The following is an 18728-nucleotide window of genomic DNA, read 5'->3' as shown; positions in this document are numbered from 1 at the left end:
AGTATGACCGCATCACTTCAAACTTCAATGATTTTAAGCATTATGATTGATTGTGAAATCTAAACTAGACAACGAATGTCATAATCGATATGTTTCCAAGGATTGTTTTATTTTTAAAGTTAGACTCAGACTGATTAGACCTCATGAAATAAAATGACGATTTTGACCTATTTTGCTATTAACGATAACAGTTAACGTTAGGGGGCCTAGCCCTAGCAAATATAGATCTAGACTAGATCTAGAGTAGATCTAGACGTAGGCCTAGATCTAGAATTAAAAACAAAAACAATGATAGACCTAACCTCCCTGACATTCGCAGTAGGCAACATTGATTTCCCCCGTTGACTTATTCATCACGACCCAGGTCTGGTACATCGGTTTGCTGAGGTATGCCCGGTCTTCCTAACCTCACTAAGGATAACAGGAAAAGGGCTTGTGTCCGAAACCTCATTGAACTTCAGGCTTGAAACACTCCCATCCGCGAAAAGACGGTAGTCCTCAAATGACTTGTATCCCTTTAGCGTTTCCAGTCATAGTCAGTCCAATTGATGATCAGGTAGTTGAACACGTCAAAGAGTCCAAAATCTGGAATACTCTCGAAGTTGGATGTAAACCCAGCGAGCTTGTTAGGGTCGGAGAACGAGCAGCCTACCAGAGGCTTAGCGAGCTTCTGCAGTGACCGGCCGGTGTCCGCCCGGGAGAGGTCGAGATCGACGGGCAAATCCAAATCGGCTACGGCAGTTGCACTAGTTTGATGAGTTTCTCCTTGTTGTAGCCGCTTGTGCTCACACCTATATCCCTAAAATACTCAGTTAATTCCTTAACTGTCCAATTCTTCCATGGCTTACTCGAACTTTGGCTAGAACTTGAAGCTGACGCCATCTCAAAGCAAGATTATAGCAAACAAAAGTTGTCGATTATCCGCAGCGAGTAATGATCGTAGACAATACACGCGTGAATGCAAAAACAGTGTGGCGCGCGCGTCCGCGCTTATTTCGCTTGCCCGACTTAGTTACAATCACTAGGGTCGCGTGGGGTTGACGTCATTATGCATATCATTAGTAAACCGCTCTATTGAAAGTTTATACATAAAAATACCAACATTATAATGAAACAAATCAATCAATTTCAGATTTTTGCTTCCCCACAAAAGATAATTTGTGTGAAATAGATGTCCAACATTATTAATTATTCTTAAAGCACGTTCTTGAAGAAGAAAAAGGGTATCAAGCAAAAACTGAGATGAATTGCCCCAATTGCTATCATTTTACCAAAAAATAAATATTGAAACAGTAACAATAGAGGTGAGGTTAACAAATCTGACGTACCCCTAAATTGACTCGACATACCCCCTTTCCCCTATTGTATCATACCTACCACCAACATCGCACCAGACAATTTGTAGTCACTGTCCACTATAGCCAACAGGATTATACTAAAAAAATCCCTTGTAATTGTAGTATAGCGAGCCAGACAGAGGAGGCTTTCTGATGGCCACATGCTTGCCATCAATAGCTGCCACACAGTGGGGAAAATTCCACCGCTTGTAGAATCCACCAGCAATCTCCATCCATCAGGGGTTGAATGAAGGGGCTGTCATGACTTCATCAGTGCATACTCGTCACATATGGCCTGACACACTTCCCCGACCATACTGCAGTCAGACCGCAACGTCCTGAAAAGCCTTCGCATTTATCGTACGCGTATGCATGGACCTCGCGGACATGAATACGTAATGAGCTGGGAGACCACATTTTTAGAGTCTATGTAAATCTAAACGACACTATCAATCTTCATGATTTATACATCGATGACAAGCTGAAGAGTTGTACTTTGATGAAATTCGACCACTTAAAAAGGTTATGATATATATAACATACTGAACAAGGAAATTGTAAAACACAAAATTTGCATATTTTTCATTTTTCTTAAGGGGTACACTAGACCAACGAAATTAAGGTGGACCAAAATGGAAGAGGTATAAAATGAAAGAGGAAATATCATTCTATGAAAACATAATGACTTTATGTGGACTGATCCTATGAACGGGTCAGGTTGGCGAATAAATCATTGCGTTGTAGAGTTAATTTTTGACGAGATTTCAGTTTGCCGCGAATACGCGTTTGTGATTGGTTAATTCCCTCTGAGTGGCGAGTTGAACGAATCTCGCGGAATGACAGTAAACGTGTACTCTACATAACAGTAATACACTGTGTGTAGATGACAGTGTAGGACCCTATGGTGTGTGTGTGTGTGCGCGCGCACAATGTATGTATACGCGCTCAGGTTCAGGCCAAAGATAGTAGAGACAAGATCTCAACGTAAACAACAAGAACAACACTCGGGACACTCTGATCGACAGCTCAACTTTGGCTGGAACTTGAGCTTGAACAACTAGATAGAGTAGCGATACAAATCAATAATAAAAGATCTAGCACTAAGTTTGCGCATATGAGTTCTTTGGGGTTCTCTATTTGGTATTAGAATAATTATTCCTTATTAATCCACTGTATACATCGCTGAGTAATTTATCTAATGATGCCATAGGAGCGCATGATCATTCATGTATCTCAAATTGCCACACCATGATTTTTACTCGACGAGACTTTCAATTTTCGTTGGTTTCTAAGCGAGGGACCAATTCAGTTCTTACTGTGCTATTACAACAAGTATATCTAAAACGTTGACCATCATTCATGTGTTGATTCAACCTATGAACGGGTCGGGTTGGCAATAAATAGAAAGTCTTGTTCTAATTTGTCTCAGGGTCGTTTGGAAAATATCGATATAATGCAGAGATATGAATAATGGTATCATAAGCTCAGTTTGTATAATGTAAGCATCAAAAGGTGTGATTTATTTCAAATATTCACAAACCATGTCAATTAGTAAAGGATAGTAGATCTTCATGTCGTCAATAAGTGAATCTCGTAGACCATGCACTTTGTCTCTGAATTATCTCGCAAAATCTCGGGTGCTGAGAAGGACATGCGCAAAAACCTGCGCGTACGATAAAGTTTTGATTTGAGCTCATTAACAGCAGCGTTGCGGTCTGACTGACTGCATGTCGGAGTACTTTGTGCAAGAAACAAGATGACGGAGAGTAGCTGCCAACTTGAGACCTTCTTCCAGCGGCTCCCTGTACCAGGTGTACTGCCTCCTGATTCTTCCTGTGACCCTCTCCAGGATTTCATCGTAGAGTTCAGGGGGTATGCAGAGAAATTTCTTGAAAGTCGAAGGGTCTTCTCTTCAGGGTCTTCTCTTCGGAGCTGAACCAACAGCTGGTCGTAGATTCCAAAAGCCCTTCTGGCAGGGTTCAGCCACGTTCTTCTCCAGATAAGACGTCGTCTGAAGCCTCGTCTCCATCTGAAGCGGCCTCTGATGAACTGGTGTAGGTTCAGCTGCTAATGTATAACTTCATTCTGACCCATTGCCAGTAAATACTGGACTCTGAGGCGGGCTGCATCTTCCATTTTCTAAATAAACTTTAAAACTTTCGGGTGGAATGTTTATATATGAGTAGCGTGGTGAGTGGCTGGTCACAGAGAGCAGCTTACCATTCGCCAATTTTTTCATCAGGTCATTCGCTCGTATTCGTATCACTTCGCAATCCATAGTTTGTCATAGTATCTCTTAGACTTGCCTTCGTGTATGCATTGCTATTCAAATTTAGTAAAAGTAAATCTTGGTTTCCCTTCGCATAGAAGATGGCAAGTGAAAATACGTTTGTCATAGTATCTTCGTTTCTATGCGCAAGTCATATTTAGCCATCGTGTTGCTTCGTTTAGGGTTCTTTCGAGATCGGTCCACCTTGGCAAAAGCGCGATGAGGGACTATGCGTGACAGTAGCACACGAATGATAAAGGAACGATACCGCAGACTAAATAAGAGATGCAAATTCAAGCGAATGACAGACGATTTTTCAATTCGTCGGGAAATTTTAAACATGTTCAAAAATCCATTGCGGATTTGAATAATCGCAACTGTTAGTTCAGAAAGTGTACGAACCCAAACACAAAGGGTAAATATGATTTACTATCAATTACCATTGAAAACGATTTTTCAAAAAAAAAATGCCTTTCGCCAGCCATAGCAAGTCATATTTCAGGCAATTCGCTCAGGTGTGAGGGGGCCTTTAAGAAGACCAACATTTTCATCTATACAGGGACCTATACATTACAAGCTTTGCTTTTTAGTAGGTCCCCCACATTTCATGATTGTAACATTGTCTTCTCTTGTATTCTTTGTAATTACGACGCTATGTCCAGTCTTATGTTCAATCGATTGTATCATGTTACTGGTGTTTTGAGATGTGGAACAATAAAATCAAATCAAATCGAATTTATTTTTTTTTCTCTTATTTGTTCTTAAACTTAAGTAGATCGAAATCCGACTTTAATTCAAACTACTAATGTCTCCATATCTCGAGACAAAAAAAAATAATCAAAAAAGCAAAAACTACATTACCTCTAGAATGTCCAATTATTTCAAGCGCACCAAAAATACACATTTATTTTTTTTTTTTTGGGGGGGGGAGGGACAACAACATTTCTTATTCAATAGTATTTCTATAATATCAGTTTTACAAAATACTTTTATGATTTGACATTACTGGTTATCTTATCTAGATAACAATCACAAACTTAGCCCAAAATTTGTTGTCTTAGCAGCAAGCTTCAGTAATTTTGTATTACTTGTAGCAATGTTGCTATTGCTATATGTAGGGCCGACGGAACGAGGGGAGGGGGCGCCCCAACTCTTTTTTCGCATAATTAATATGGTTTTGTGTGATAACTTTTTTAATTCCTTGTCAGTCGATAAATTCCTGGAAGTGGCACCAGAAAATGTTAAGCTCACCGTTTGTTTGTTAGGTTTGTTTTTTTTTTGGAAGGGGGAGCTTGTCAGCCGCCTTTTGGACACAATTAACTGTCATCCAAAATATCCCCCTTCCATTCTCAAAATCGACGTCCCTGTTGTCATAAAACTGAGCCCCCTCATATCTTAAAACGTATATAGCGCCGGCCGTGATATCAACGTCAGCGTGTACACTCCAAAAAACAAAATCTAATGACTGTTGGGTTTTTTGGTTTGATTGTTTCTCTTTTTTTTTTTTTTTTTTTTTTTTTTTTTTGCTTTTCTAATCACCGGTGCTATTTATTACTTTATACAAGATGTAGCTAAATTTTACTTCAGTCTTGAATGCGTATCCTATTTTTTGTCGTCATATTATCACTTTACCATAATTTTATTTTCGTTTGCTTAACTTTTCATATAACTCATATCATTCCTTTACTAAACGAAATTATAGAATTATAGAATTACTGTGCAGCATCTAGGCAACACTCGCAGACACTAGTGATTATAAAAGTCTCTTATGTTCGTACATGTCTACACATTTCAAATAGGGAAAAGGGACAGTTAAAAAAAAATGATCTTAATCAATTAATCAATCAATCAATTAATCATACATACAAATTACATCAAAGCAACAAATAGAGGATGAACAGAAATTAAACTTCTCATATTGTTGTAACATTGGTGCATTCGTGCACAACAGGATCGAGATATTGTACAATTTAAAATGGGTTGTGGCTTACATATTTTTTTTTCTATTTTTTTTGGTTACAGCAGAGAGAGAATTTTAATTGCTATGACCTATCTGCCACGGCAACTCAACATATTTCTGAGTGTAGCCCTCAGAAGTGGCTGGGTGATCGCGTAGGAAATGGGGTTCATAAGGCTGTTGCCGAACGCCAACCAGCTGAAGAAAAGATATGCTGAACGGGGTAGGCCGGACACAATGCGGACTGGTTCGACGGCGTAGATGAGTTGGATGATGCTGTAAGGCAACCACGAAATCACGAAAGACAGGACAATGAAGAAAAGCGTGCGTTGCGCCTTTCTCGTCTCGGCTGCCGACTCACGCTTCTCCTACATGTTTGGAAAAGAAGAGCATGGGATTTATCTGGCGCTTTCACAGAGGTCTTTTGTCTCTTTCCAAAGGAGTCTCTATAGCTACGTGTAGAATATTTGGGTTTTTTGTAATTGTTTTTTATCATTATTTCATGAAAATGACAATGAAACATGTAAAAAGGGCGTTTTTGTAAATTGTGGAAGTATGAAGATTTCTAAACCCCCCCCCCCAAAAAAAAAAATGCTCTGAAGGTAGGCCAGTTTGGAGCAATTCATTTCACCAGAAAGTAAATACCAGGTACTGTCAAGTTTTTTTGCTTCAAATTTATTATTATTTTCACATATCGGCCTACCATGACACACCTTACAGAAGTCTAAATCTTGATTCTACAGAGATATTTTTGATAGATGGTTAAACATTTATGCGTTTTTTAACCGAAAAAAAAAGATAGATTCATGACTTTACGTTTGAAATCCTAAAAAAAAAATAAAAAAAAAACTTTTACAGGTTTTTTGTGGGAATTGCTTCGAATGTAAAAACCGAATAAAACGAATATAATTGTAGGATATCTTACCGTATATTCAAAGTCTTTCAGGGATTTGTTGTGTCCATGACTCTTAGACAAGTTCATTGTAACACGGTCGTCCTTGACAGATCCAACGTGGGTGTCAATCGGAGCTGTAATTGACGATAATTCTCTCATACTACCCGTTACTGGATTATTTCCAATTATGCCGGCATCTTTGTTTCCTTGAGATAACATCATGTTCTTGACATTCTTGCCTCCAATCGTCTTTCGTATCTTCCTGAAGATTCGAAGGTAAAGAACAACAATTATAACTAAAGGCAAATAAAACAGGACAACAATGTTGACAATATAAGCCCCGGGAATGTTGGTGTATCGACGTAAACAGTGATGTCCGTTGTCGAAGTCGTCAATGAACTCCCATACTGTAACAAACGGCATCCAAAAAGCAAGAGCAGCGATCCATGCCAGGGAGTTAACGAAAATGGCTTTACGTTTACTGCGAGTCATGTAGTGGCTGATTGGGTCGTAGGTAGCACGATGACGGTCGGCGCAGATGATCACGACAACAAAATTAGAAGAACTGGTGACGGCCTGACCGAGTCCACCAAGGACCTTACAAAACACTTGGTTCAAAGGATAGTAGCCAAAGTAGGTATGGACAACGCTGGTGATGAGATTTAGACCAACGAGGAGATCGAGAATAGACAGATTGATGATAAAGTAGTTGTTGTAGGTGCGGAGGCGTTTCTCCACGCCAAATGCTGCAAGAGACAGGCAGTTAGCGGCAATGATTAGTGTTGTGAACAACATCGGCCAGAAAAGTCGATGGATGTTAACAAACTTTGACTGGACTACAGGAACCTCTCTTTGGATCTCGTTTTCTGTATCATTTTCAAACTCGATCTCAGGGGCTAATGTCAGAGACGGAGTCCATGCCATGGTCGACATACTGCAGTGTAATATTTTTAATGGTTCCTGGTGTCTTGCTTTATTGAAAAGTTCTAGTCCTCCTCGACTTCTTGTGGTAATATCTGATTAGTCTGAGCAAGTGACGTATGTATTTGTATGTGTGTGATTATATTAATATTTATATGCAATGCAGAAGTATGATGTGTCGTGTATGTTTTCAAGTTCAAACTGTAAGAATTTTGTATTCATGGATGTGTATTGATAATGTATGCCTCAGCATATCACGTGTCCATATAAGATGACTGAAAGCATCTTACGGTTGATTTCGTCTTTGCGTTCTTTCTTTTTTCTTCAATTACTTTATGAACTGACTAAGTTTCAAGAAACAAACTTCCCTGAGTCCTCGGGAGGGAGCAATAAATCACTTCATATGCCACTCTGTGTTATTTGTTTGACATTTAATGGGTGAACCAAGAGTAAAAGTCAAATACATTTAAGATTCTTTGGACAATAGAACAAGAATTGATTGGATCTTTCCTTTTTTCAAGTATAGGCAGCAGTGCAGGAACCTGATTGGCTGTCAAATATCAAACAAAATTTCTGTCTTAACATAAGAATATATTTCATTACAAATCTCGAATATTGCTCATTGCTCACTCTTGGATGCTCCCATTCAAGAGAGCTTAGAATCAGAAATGGTGCAGATGCAAGCAAGGTTCGCTGAAAGAACTAATCGATAACTTGGCTAGCTCTTTCGTGACGTGACTCGATCTTTCGTCAGTGCTGCTTTAACGAACATCGGTAGTAGAAAAGAAAGGAGAAAGGAGAAATGATGAACTTCGATCCACTTTACAAACGAAAAAGGATATCTTACATTCTCCTTGACAATTTCAAAACTGCGGGCCTGAATGACTGAATGAGTACAGAATTCCACTAATCGTATACAATATTCCACTTTTACCTCAAATCAGAGACTCGCGCGTCTCACGTCCAAATGACATTCACAATTAAATCTGGCATTATAGGTATTTTTTATGCCGAAAAGACATTGCTGATCGAGAGGGCTGTTGAAAATGGGCAGAATTCGTTTTGATATGTGGAGAAAAAGAAATCAAACATTAGAAAATCACATTAAATACCGCACCACATTTAGCAATTTAATATATTTGCGATAGCTTATCTGGTCATGAGCGGTGGAAGGTCAATGCATTGAGTCCAGTTACATTAACTGCATGTTGTTTCATTTTTATTTTTTCGATGGAATTTTTTGTCACCTTTTCTAATGAGGTTACACATAAAATTGATTGCATGTATGTATGTGTGTAAGTGTTTGATTGTGAAATATGTTTAACCAGGGGCTTGAAATAAACGTTCAACATTAATACCGCATAGCTTTTGCTATTTCCCGCGTCAGGGGGAAATGTTGAACAAATGATGAATTTTGATAAAACGAAATGATGATTTCGCCCGACATTTCAAATAGGAGTTCTTCTACAATATTCATCTATTGTTCTATATGTCTTTATTTTGTCTTAAACTTAACTAAAAAGAATCGACTTCAATTGAAAGTAGTAATGTTTCTACATCATGATAATTATGTACGAGAAAAAAAAATGAAAAAGAAATAGTAAAAGCTATATTCCCTTTATGATGATAATAATAATAATAATAGTAATAATAATAATAATAATAATAATAGTAATAATAATAATAATAATAATAATAACAATAGCCACAATGACAACATTTCGTCGACGAAATGACTGATTTCGTAATGAAATAGGTCATGCGACACTCGGAGCTCCATACAAATTGTCCATGGTTTAAAACCATGGTTTCATTTGTACCACCTTCGTGAATTCGGACAGTAGAGTTAGGACAACCTTAACTCACTTTAAAACAACTGCCTAAACCCCTTAAACCAGTAAACTATGTTTCTCCTTAGTTCGGTTCCATTATGTATATACATTCATTCATTTTCATTTCACACATGCATGTGAACATGCATGTTTTTTTTTTTTCACTTCCAATCAAACACAGGTAATACACTTTGACATGATTGCATAATAAATTGGAACATAATAATACATATTGGTTCTTAAAAGAACTTCATGGAAATGAAAATTGAGGGGCTGCTACAAAGCGAACTTGCAGATTGCAGTCCCTCACTTACGTTACATTACTACAATACATTAATTTGCGATTTGCGATAGACTGGTTTTTGATGTATTTACATAGATTCCTTCTGTATTTCTGCCTTTCTCGATTTGCTCGCATCACACATACATGGCTCCTCATAAATTTGATAGAAGGATAAAGCATGAATATTTTATGATTATTGAAATGACGGAAATATTTGATCATGGGAATAAAACGTTAGCTCTACCTGACCCGATTATCACTTAAAGAATCATATGATAAACAACTTTCCATAATGTCAGACAACTATGTGTTCTGAGTTTACCTTTTTGTGGATCGTCATCAGGATTTTTTTTAATGTAACAACAACACTCTTTGCACATTTCCCTCAACATCGAAATAGAACTTATAACTCACGAGTGAGAGATGTGAAGATTCTTTTATTAGAAGTGTGTCTTACACATCAAGCGCAGTTTTTTTTTAACCATAGTCTTACAAAATGACGTTTTAAGGCGAGGTTATTTTCAATACAAAATGTAAGTAAGGTGAAAGGCACTAGATTACTCTTCTGCATACTGGAGAAAACGTTTCTACGATTTTGAAAAACTCTCTGTGTGTTTCAAAGCACTTCATTTTATATTGTTGTTGACTTTAGGCAACAGGAACAATGTCGTCTACACCTTACTCTCAGATGCTGCTGAATCACCTCGTTGGACATTTGATTCAGGAAGCTGCGTCCGCGATTAGGCCGTCGGAGAAAATGAAATATCTTAAGCCCCTGTCACACTTTGCTGGATAGACCCAGGTAATTGTCATGTGGCTATGCCGTGGATGTGCGTTCAATGTGCTGTACATAGTCGTTCTAGCCGTTCCATATCTTGCACCAACGGACTTTACAGGAGGCCTAGCGGGTCGGAACGCGTGGAATACTACAAATTCCAGAGTAGAAAACGTGCAATTATAAGGACAAGGGTTGGATCGAGCTATCCGTTTTGATTTAAAACTTAAAAACACTATTTTATGTTACTTTTCATCTTTTATTTAGTGCACAACATCATGTTAATAGTGTGCAAGAGTGATAATGGGTTAAAGATTTTTTTTTTTTTTGGGGGGGGGGTGGGGGTGAGGAGGGTTGTTACACCACGGAGAGAATTTTAATCACTGAAACTTATCTGCCACGGCAGGTCATCATATTTCTGAGTGTAGCCCGTAGCAGTGGCTGGGTGATCGCGTAGGAGATGGGGTTCAGGAGACTGTTGCAGAACGTCATCCAACTGAAGAATAGCCTTACTGAACGGGGTAGGCCGGGGACGATGAGGACCGGTTCGACGGCGTAGATGAGTCGGATGATGCTGTTTGGCATCCACGAAATCACAAAAGACAGGACAATGAAGAGAAGCGTACGTTGTGCCTTTCTCGTCTCGGCTGCCGACTCACGCTTCACCTATATGTAATATGGAAGAGATAGAGCAAGAACGGTAATAATCTGGCGCTATCAGCTTGACCTTCTTGTTCTTCCTGAAGAAGCGGCTATTGGTAGAAGTAAAATGTTATAAAGTTTTAATTTTACATGATTACGTGCCATTAAGAGAAATCATTATTTTTCCTTCATTCTAATGACTCCATGATCATTGGTAAATTACTATTTTTCAACTATTATTTTATGTAAATGGTGGATAGGGCAATGATATGTGCAGAAGGATGTGCGTGCAATTTTGCCGGAACCTCGACAACTTGCCCTCTAGAACCAGGGTAAGTGAGTTACGAGCACTGCTATTGCTTGCATGTATGTTTAAAAGTGCAATCATGACATGTGCATTGTATGAAGCTACGATTTTGATACATAGGTACTAAGATGGATTTTAATTGACGAAGGCTACTAACGCAATGATTACAATTATAAGTTATCATGATGTTGCTTATGTGTTAATTATCTGCGTCTTGACGTATTGGCATGTGGCACCCTACGCTTGTTTACACCTTGACTTTTCAGAGATTTCAGAAATGCAGATGCGTGTCTTCTTCACAAACATACAAATATGTCATTCCTTATTATGTAATTTCTTTCCCTGCATGTTTGCCATTTCGCCTCTAACTATCTTGGATCGAAAGATCAGGCCTCTTTTTTACTAAAAAAGAAACATTAGAAGAATAAAACGAATGGTTTTGCTCTTTTACTCCTTTATTCCTTACTGTTTTTTGGGGGTGACGTGTTCAAATAGGAAGCTTTTTATATTGTATGATATCTTACCGCATGTCCAAAGTCATTCAGAAATTTGCTGTGTCCGCGCATCTTTGACAAGCTCATAGAAACATCGCGTTTCTTTTTGACAGACTCAACATGAATGTCATCTGGAGATGTAATTGACGAAGTCGGGAATTCACTCATATTACCATTCATTGCTGAAGTATTAATAATTGTACTGGCATGATCGTTTCCTTGAGATGTTTTCCTGACATTCTTGCCACCAACCGTCTTTTGAATCTTCCTGAAGATTCGAAGGTAAAGAACAACAACCAAAACTAATGGCAGGTAAAACAATACAGTAATGTTGACGACGTATGCCCAAGGATTGTGAGTAAATCGGCGAACGCAATGGCGTCCGTTGTCGAAGTCGTCAATGAACTCCCAGACTGTAACAAACGGCATCCAAAAAGCAAGAGCAGCGATCCACGCCAGGGAGTTAACGAAAAGTGCTTTACGTTTACTGCGAGTCATATAGTGGTTGATTGGGTCGTAGGTCGCACGATGACGGTCGGCGCAGATGATCACGACGACAAAATTAGAAGAACTGGTGACCGCCTGACCGAGTCCACCAAGGATCTTACAAAATACTTGGTTCAAAGGATAGTAGCCAAAGTAGGTATGGACAACGCCGGTGATGAGATTTAGACCAACGAGGAGATCGAGAATAGACAGGTTGATGATAAAGTAGTTGTTGTAGGTGCGGAGTCGTTTCTCCACGCCAAATGCTGCAAGGGACAGGCAGTTCGCGGCAATGATAAGTGTTGTAAACAACATCGGCCAAAAAAGTCGATTGATGTTAACAACTTTGGAAAGGACTACAGGAACATCATTTTGTGTCCCGTTTCCAGTATTATCTTCAAATTCGATCTCAGGGGGTAACGTAAAAGACGGAGTCCATGCCATGGTCGACATACTGCACCCTATGCTATCGTTGTCATTAATGAAATATTTTTTATAGTTCAGTTGTCTCGTTAGGTGGGATATTTCTTAATCGTGCTCCTTGACGTGAGGTTTTCGATATATCTGAGCAAGTGGTCTATATATATATATATATATATATATATATATATATATCAGTATACAGGTTTTTAAAAAAATGATTTTTCCGTGACTCGCTGACTATGATTTTTCGTATGCTCAGGTAGTCAAGCACTGTCAAGCGTATAAGAATTGTATGATATAATACTTCGTACTGAGAATCTTTATACCTAAGAATCTGTCCTCTATCGTTTATGGTTAACATTGTTAAGAGTATGAATGTTGTCTTTCCTTTCTCTTTATTTTTCAAATTGTTTGCTGGAAAAGAGTTTTCAGAAACAAACTCTTTTTAGTGATTTGAGGAAGAGAGGAATTGATCAATACAAGTGCCACTTTATGTTATTTGCCTGAACTAATTCATCAATGGACTAAGTTCATAGTCTAAAGAATCAACACGAATCTTAGCACAATAGAACAGGAATCAATCGGATTTTCTTTTTTGGTTTGTGTGTGTGTGTGTGTGTGTGTGTGTGTGTGTGTGTAAGTGGTCAGAAATGCAGGAACCTGATTGGCTATCAAATATCAAGCAAAATTTTCTTTTTGAACAAAATAACTTACGTATAGTGTTCAATCCTGAAAAGAATTCTTTGCCCGCTCTTGAGTGCTCTTATTCAGGAAACCTCCGAATCAGAAAGGATATGGTTGCATAAGGATTACTGAGTGTAAATCAATAGTCAGCGAGTCACGATTCAATCTTTTCTATCATTTATCTTTGAAAGAACGTCCTTCAATAAAGAAAAAATATGATTAAAAAAAGATCATGGTATCGATCTATTTTGCACACGAAAATGTATATATTGCATTTTTCTGATAATTTCAACTCCCTGGGCCTGAATGGTTGAAGAATATTCCATTCAGTGATAGATTCCTCTATTCCCACTTTAGGTGAGAGATTTGTCCACGTTGAATAAGAGATATTTCCCATCCATACGGCATCAACAAACAAACCTGGGTGAATAGTTCTTTTATGCAAGTAAGGGATAAATGGTAAGAGGGTAAAATAAAATGCTGCGTATCTTTAAATACACAAAAATACGTACTTACTAAAAGTACAGCGTGCGCGAGAGAGCGTTTGTGTGTGTATTTGTGTAAAATAATTTTATTCGAATGGATGAAAAAGAAGTGACGGCTGTCAAATGTATTAACTCGCTCTATTCTAATATGTGGAGAGAGAAAAAAAAATCAGGGAGGTTACATTCAAAACGGCAGAAGCTTTGAATAATGATATGCGAGGTAGTTAACCTACTCACGTATGGTGGCAGGTTAAAGCAATGAATCCAGTTAATTTGAATGTTTGCTGTTCTATAGCTGAACCATCAACTTGATTTTCTTTTTTTTATCTTCACTACTAAGGATTTCACAGGTAGAACTGACGTATGTAACATAGACGAGATATATGATATATATATATATATATATATATATATATATATATGATAAACATACACCAACATGAGCTGAAAATACAAAGGCGCAGGCTGGAGTACGCGTTACGTATTTTCCTCCTTTGAAAAAAAAAAAATGAATGTCACCAGACGAGTAGCTATTTTTAAGACGCATGGAGCCAAAGTGGATCACAACATACAAGCTCGCTTTTTTGTGGACCTCCCATTTTTTTTTTTCTCAACTGAAGCATAACTTCGTATTTTTGCCAGCATGCGTTCTTAGGTTTATCTGTATCATTTATCCTTTGCAAAGTCGAATGTATTATGCTTATGATATATGATTTATTCTGTGTAATGTTTTGCTGGAAAAAGAAGAATGAAAATAATTGAATTGAATTGAATTGAATTGAATTGAATTGAATTGAATTGAATTGAAAAGTCACTTAGACTTTAATATGTTTGACTCAAGTCCACACGGATTAGTTATACCTTATGCCACGAGATCCTGGTCAATAAATTCGGAATGAATCATGCAGACGGTATCATGATACGACTGTGAGTATATATGATGGCACAGTTAATAAAAGAACCTACGAATGAAAATTTGCCAGAACCGGGCAGTCGATCGCTGCTCATGTTATACAGCTTGTCTCTGCAGCTTTTCACGTTTTGTTGTCGTCCACAGCACCGACATTATTCTTTGAATAAGAATCGCAACGTGTCTTCACTTGTATCAAATGATTTTCATTTCATTTCGCTTTGAATCACTGTATGAAGTGCTGTTTAAATGTGTTTGTCATTATTCATTGTTATCATTTAAAATCATCAAAGGCGTCATTTTGTCACCACTGTAAAGGGAAATTTGCATAATCTCCATCCCCTAAGAACAGACACAATCTCCCTATACTACAACACACATATCTATACCGGTGCAGTGAGGTTCACCTCGTGCAAAAATGAAATTTTGGTTGTGTATGGAGTTATAAATTTTCTACAGCTGAGCCTCTTGCCCTCGTATTTAATCTGTCACTAAGCTCTGGTATTGTTCCTGACAAGATGAAAATTGCAAGTTATACCCCGATTTCAAAAGAGACACCCTGGAGAATTAACAAATTACAGACCAGTCTCTCTTCTCCCTATATTCTCAAAAAATGGAAAAAGTGGTTTATTCTCGTGTTGATTTTTTTTTTAATTACAAGAAAAAAAAAATAATACCATTATGTGAATCTCAGTTTGGTGTTCGAAAGAAACATACCACTTCCAATGTAATTTTAATGTCGCTGAACACGATAGCTCAATCCATAGATAAATTTCATCAAACAGTTGGGTTATTTTTTTTTTTAAGATTTTTTTTTCTCAAAAACCTTTGATACTGTCAATCGTGATATCTAAGTATATAAGTTATCTCGATGCGGAATAAGAGGCAAGTCATTATATCGGTTCAGTAATTATTTGCATAACAGGAGATATTTTATCGTTGTTAACGGCCACAAATCTTACCTAAAGTTTATAATGTGTGGTGTACCTGAAGGGTCACTCCTTGGTTCACTGTGAGTTGTGCTTGCTGTTTGTAAATGATTTTCCAAGATCGAGTAATTTACTTTCCTTCATTCTTTTTGCTGATGACACACCAGATCTGTACTGTACTTTTGAATACTTTGAACTCTGATTTGACAAAAAAAAATAATGTTCTCTATGGGTGAAAGTAAACAAAATGTCACTAAATTTTGCCAAGTGTGATTATAATATGTCTTTCAGTAAATGCAGCATCAATCTACCCTCTCCTGGAAGCATGGGACTGGACTTACTAACCATGGTTGATTCTACCAAATTTCGTGAAATAATCATTGATAAGAATTTGTCCTGGAACACACACACAAGTTATTATTTAGGAACGCTGGTATTATCCATAAATTGAAAGTCTTTTATGCCATCCAATATCTCATTTATGTTTTAGAATACATTGATAGTGTTACATTCAAATGATTATCATTATTATATTTAAAATGGTCGCCTGTCCAATAACTTGGTCTCTCCCACAAAGGCCAACCCACATAGTCAATTTTTCTGTTCATATTCAGCACATAGCTCCCAGTGACAAACCATGTCTTGAATATGAAAAGAGAAAACGGATGATGGGTTAGCCTTTGTGGAAGTGGCCAAGTTATGGACAACTTAGTCATGTTGAAGGTTATGGACCATAAAGGTTAGGAAAAAAAACTTAAACACAAACCTGCAGTCGTGCAGGCTGGTTTCTTAATTCGACCATTTTCACTGACAGAGCTCATCCTCTCAGTGAGGCATTCATTGTTCCTTCACGATAACACTCAAACTTGGAAAAAGTGCAATTTGTCATTCTTGTCATTAAAGTTCATTTGCTCAGTCATGCATGACATCTTTCAACGTAATGAGGTATCAATGGAAAAAGAAAGTTTCCCTTTCCTCACAACCAACATTGTGCTCTCCATAGCTGACAATATGAAATAGTAGCCCTCCAAAGTTGGATTATCTTTTATTTATCCGCTCGACATCAGAGGAAGGCGAAACATGCTCTGGGATTACCTATATTGTCACACCATGCATGTCTTAATAGAAACAGGTTTTATACGGTAACGGTGTATTTTATAATCAAAATATTTAACGTTTATGGAAAAAAAATCCTGTTTATTCTCTCAAGATTTATGACTAGATGAAAACAAGACTGCGAAGAATGCAAAAAAAAAAAATCTCAACACAAAAAGCCAACTGAATGTGTTACGCTTGAAGTATAAATCTTGGGAAACGCCAATGCCATGTCTCATTTCATCTCGAATTTCATCAGAAGATAGAGCACAATGTTGGTCACCGTCGTGATCGTAGATACTGAAGAAAACGAAGTCAACTGCCTGAGCAATGTAGCGTGGAATTATCAACACGAGTTAAAAACAACAACAACAAAACCAAAACAAAACAAGAAGTAGGAATTATTCCTGCAGCCTCGTCCAGTATGAATCGGAAGTAATCCAATTAACACGGAAATTGAAGAGGGTATGTGCAGAGCCCAGCTTTTTAACTCAAATTCGTTCTAGTGCTTCTCTTGAATGTGAGTTCACTTTTTTGTGTGAGACATGTATGCCTCGTTTGAGACGAAAGTGTGCAGTTATGGTGTAGGGAAACTTTACGACTGTATCTAAACTTAATGTAGGTGACATAACCAATAATGTTTGCTTATGATCTTTAGTTGTGTTTTTAGGGTTGTAATTTTTCCATTAAGATATTTACTAAATTTCTATGGAGAGGGCCAATTTTTGGAGATTTATGGATGGGGAAAAGGTTAGAAAAGACTTATATAAAGGGGTAATTAGTGGTTACATTGTGACGTCTCCGATTCAACTCCTTGACATCTTCGATGTCATCGAGTTATATTTCTGCAAAGGTGTGAATTTGTGATGATTACCCAATTTTGATTTGCCATGAACACAACAGTTTGCATTATCCAATCGTTTCTGATGAAAAAGTCACGAATAATCCATAATGATACATTGTAATGACAACACAGAATGAAGAAAACGTTATTGCAAAATATGAGCAATATTTTTGTCCCCTTCGCCACTTGTCAAAACTGATGATACGAAATGTGTCTATACAACAATATGCATATCATATAAATTTCATACTGACACGTGTTGGGATTGCAAGGAGAGCACTATGAACAAGCGAAGGCAGTTATTTCAGTAAAGATATGTTTCTTATGAAATGAATTTAGATATGATCGCGACTTCTTATTGAATCTAAGATGTAATTAACACTTAATGCATGATTATTTCAGAAGTGAAACGATACGTATCCCTATTTTCGGCTGCTCGAAGTCTTTTCAGCTATCTACCAATTTAGCCTCAAAGTTGTAACAACCTTGATGCCTTAGCATTTCATCTAAAAACCTATCTTATCCAGCAATTCTGTGAATAATGTGTGACATAATATTACGGGATAGGGGCGCCTTTTAATGTTTTGACACTAAGATAAATGAAGCTATGTATCTGCTGTTCATCATCATCATCGCCATAACATTATCCATTATTTTGGTCAGTCATAACACTGGCAACAAAATTAGTTCGAAAAGAATCCTTGGGCTCCATGAAGTTGTGGATCACAATGATTCAATAGATAGATTGAAACACAGGTAGCAGCTACTGTTGTTCATCATCATCATCATAACTGCCAAACATTATCCATTATTTTGGTCAGTCATTACACTGTCAAGAAAATTAGTTCGGAAAGAAACACAAGGTTCCATGAAGTTGTGGATCACAATAATTCAATAGAAAATCAAAGATTGAACCACAGGTAACACCTGTGACTGTGGCTCTTATCCAAGCAAAGTACTGTATATCCGTACCTTTAAACAAAATAAAATGCTTTAGAACTCACAAAATAGTATACGACGGCCAAATATTTGTTTTGCAGCATTGCTTGGATGAACGCCAACGCACATGACATTGTTATATCAGATACATGTAGATATTATGTTTAAGCATACACAGACATAATATACGGTATACAAACAAACAAACAAACAAACAAACA

At 37.5% G+C, this 18728-nt stretch overlaps 2 protein-coding genes across 2 annotated transcripts; both read right to left on the bottom strand.

Annotated features, from left to right (window-relative positions):
• Window positions 1–5655: 5655 nt before the first annotated feature.
• Window positions 5656–7382, bottom strand: LOC140240808 (muscarinic acetylcholine receptor M2-like). Its single transcript, XM_072320616.1, has 2 exons — window positions 6489–7382; window positions 5656–5931 (listed from the first exon to the last, which is right to left on the bottom strand). Exons 1-2 carry the CDS (start codon window positions 7380–7382, stop codon window positions 5656–5658), a joined length of 1170 nt encoding a protein of 389 aa, XP_072176717.1.
• Window positions 7383–10659: 3277 nt separating this feature from the next.
• Window positions 10660–12642, bottom strand: LOC140240709 (muscarinic acetylcholine receptor M2-like). Its single transcript, XM_072320506.1, has 2 exons — window positions 11743–12642; window positions 10660–10935 (listed from the first exon to the last, which is right to left on the bottom strand). Exons 1-2 carry the CDS (start codon window positions 12640–12642, stop codon window positions 10660–10662), a joined length of 1176 nt encoding a protein of 391 aa, XP_072176607.1.
• Window positions 12643–18728: the final 6086 nt, after the last annotated feature.

Source organism: Diadema setosum, chromosome 1, assembly GCF_964275005.1.
Source record: "Diadema setosum chromosome 1, eeDiaSeto1, whole genome shotgun sequence".
In the NCBI taxonomy this organism is placed as follows: domain Eukaryota; kingdom Metazoa; phylum Echinodermata; class Echinoidea; order Diadematoida; family Diadematidae; genus Diadema; species Diadema setosum.
The sequence above is the reverse complement of the archived record's forward strand: the minus strand, read 5'-3'. Positions and strand labels throughout refer to the sequence as shown.

What these genes read in the sequence shown, in the direction of transcription:
- LOC140240808 (XM_072320616.1), bottom strand. Translation starts at nt 7,382, where the DNA reads ATGGCATGGACTCCGTCTCTGACATTAGCCCCTGAGATCGAGTTTGAA. An exon ending in TGAAAGACTTTGAATATACG is followed by an intron (nt 5,932 to 6,488) that starts GTAAGATATCCT and finishes CCAAACATGTAG; the next exon opens with GAGAAGCGTGAGTCGGCAGC.
- LOC140240709 (XM_072320506.1), bottom strand. Translation starts at nt 12,642, where the DNA reads ATGGCATGGACTCCGTCTTTTACGTTACCCCCTGAGATCGAATTTGAA. An exon ending in TGAATGACTTTGGACATGCG is followed by an intron (nt 10,936 to 11,742) that starts GTAAGATATCAT and finishes TATTACATATAG; the next exon opens with GTGAAGCGTGAGTCGGCAGC.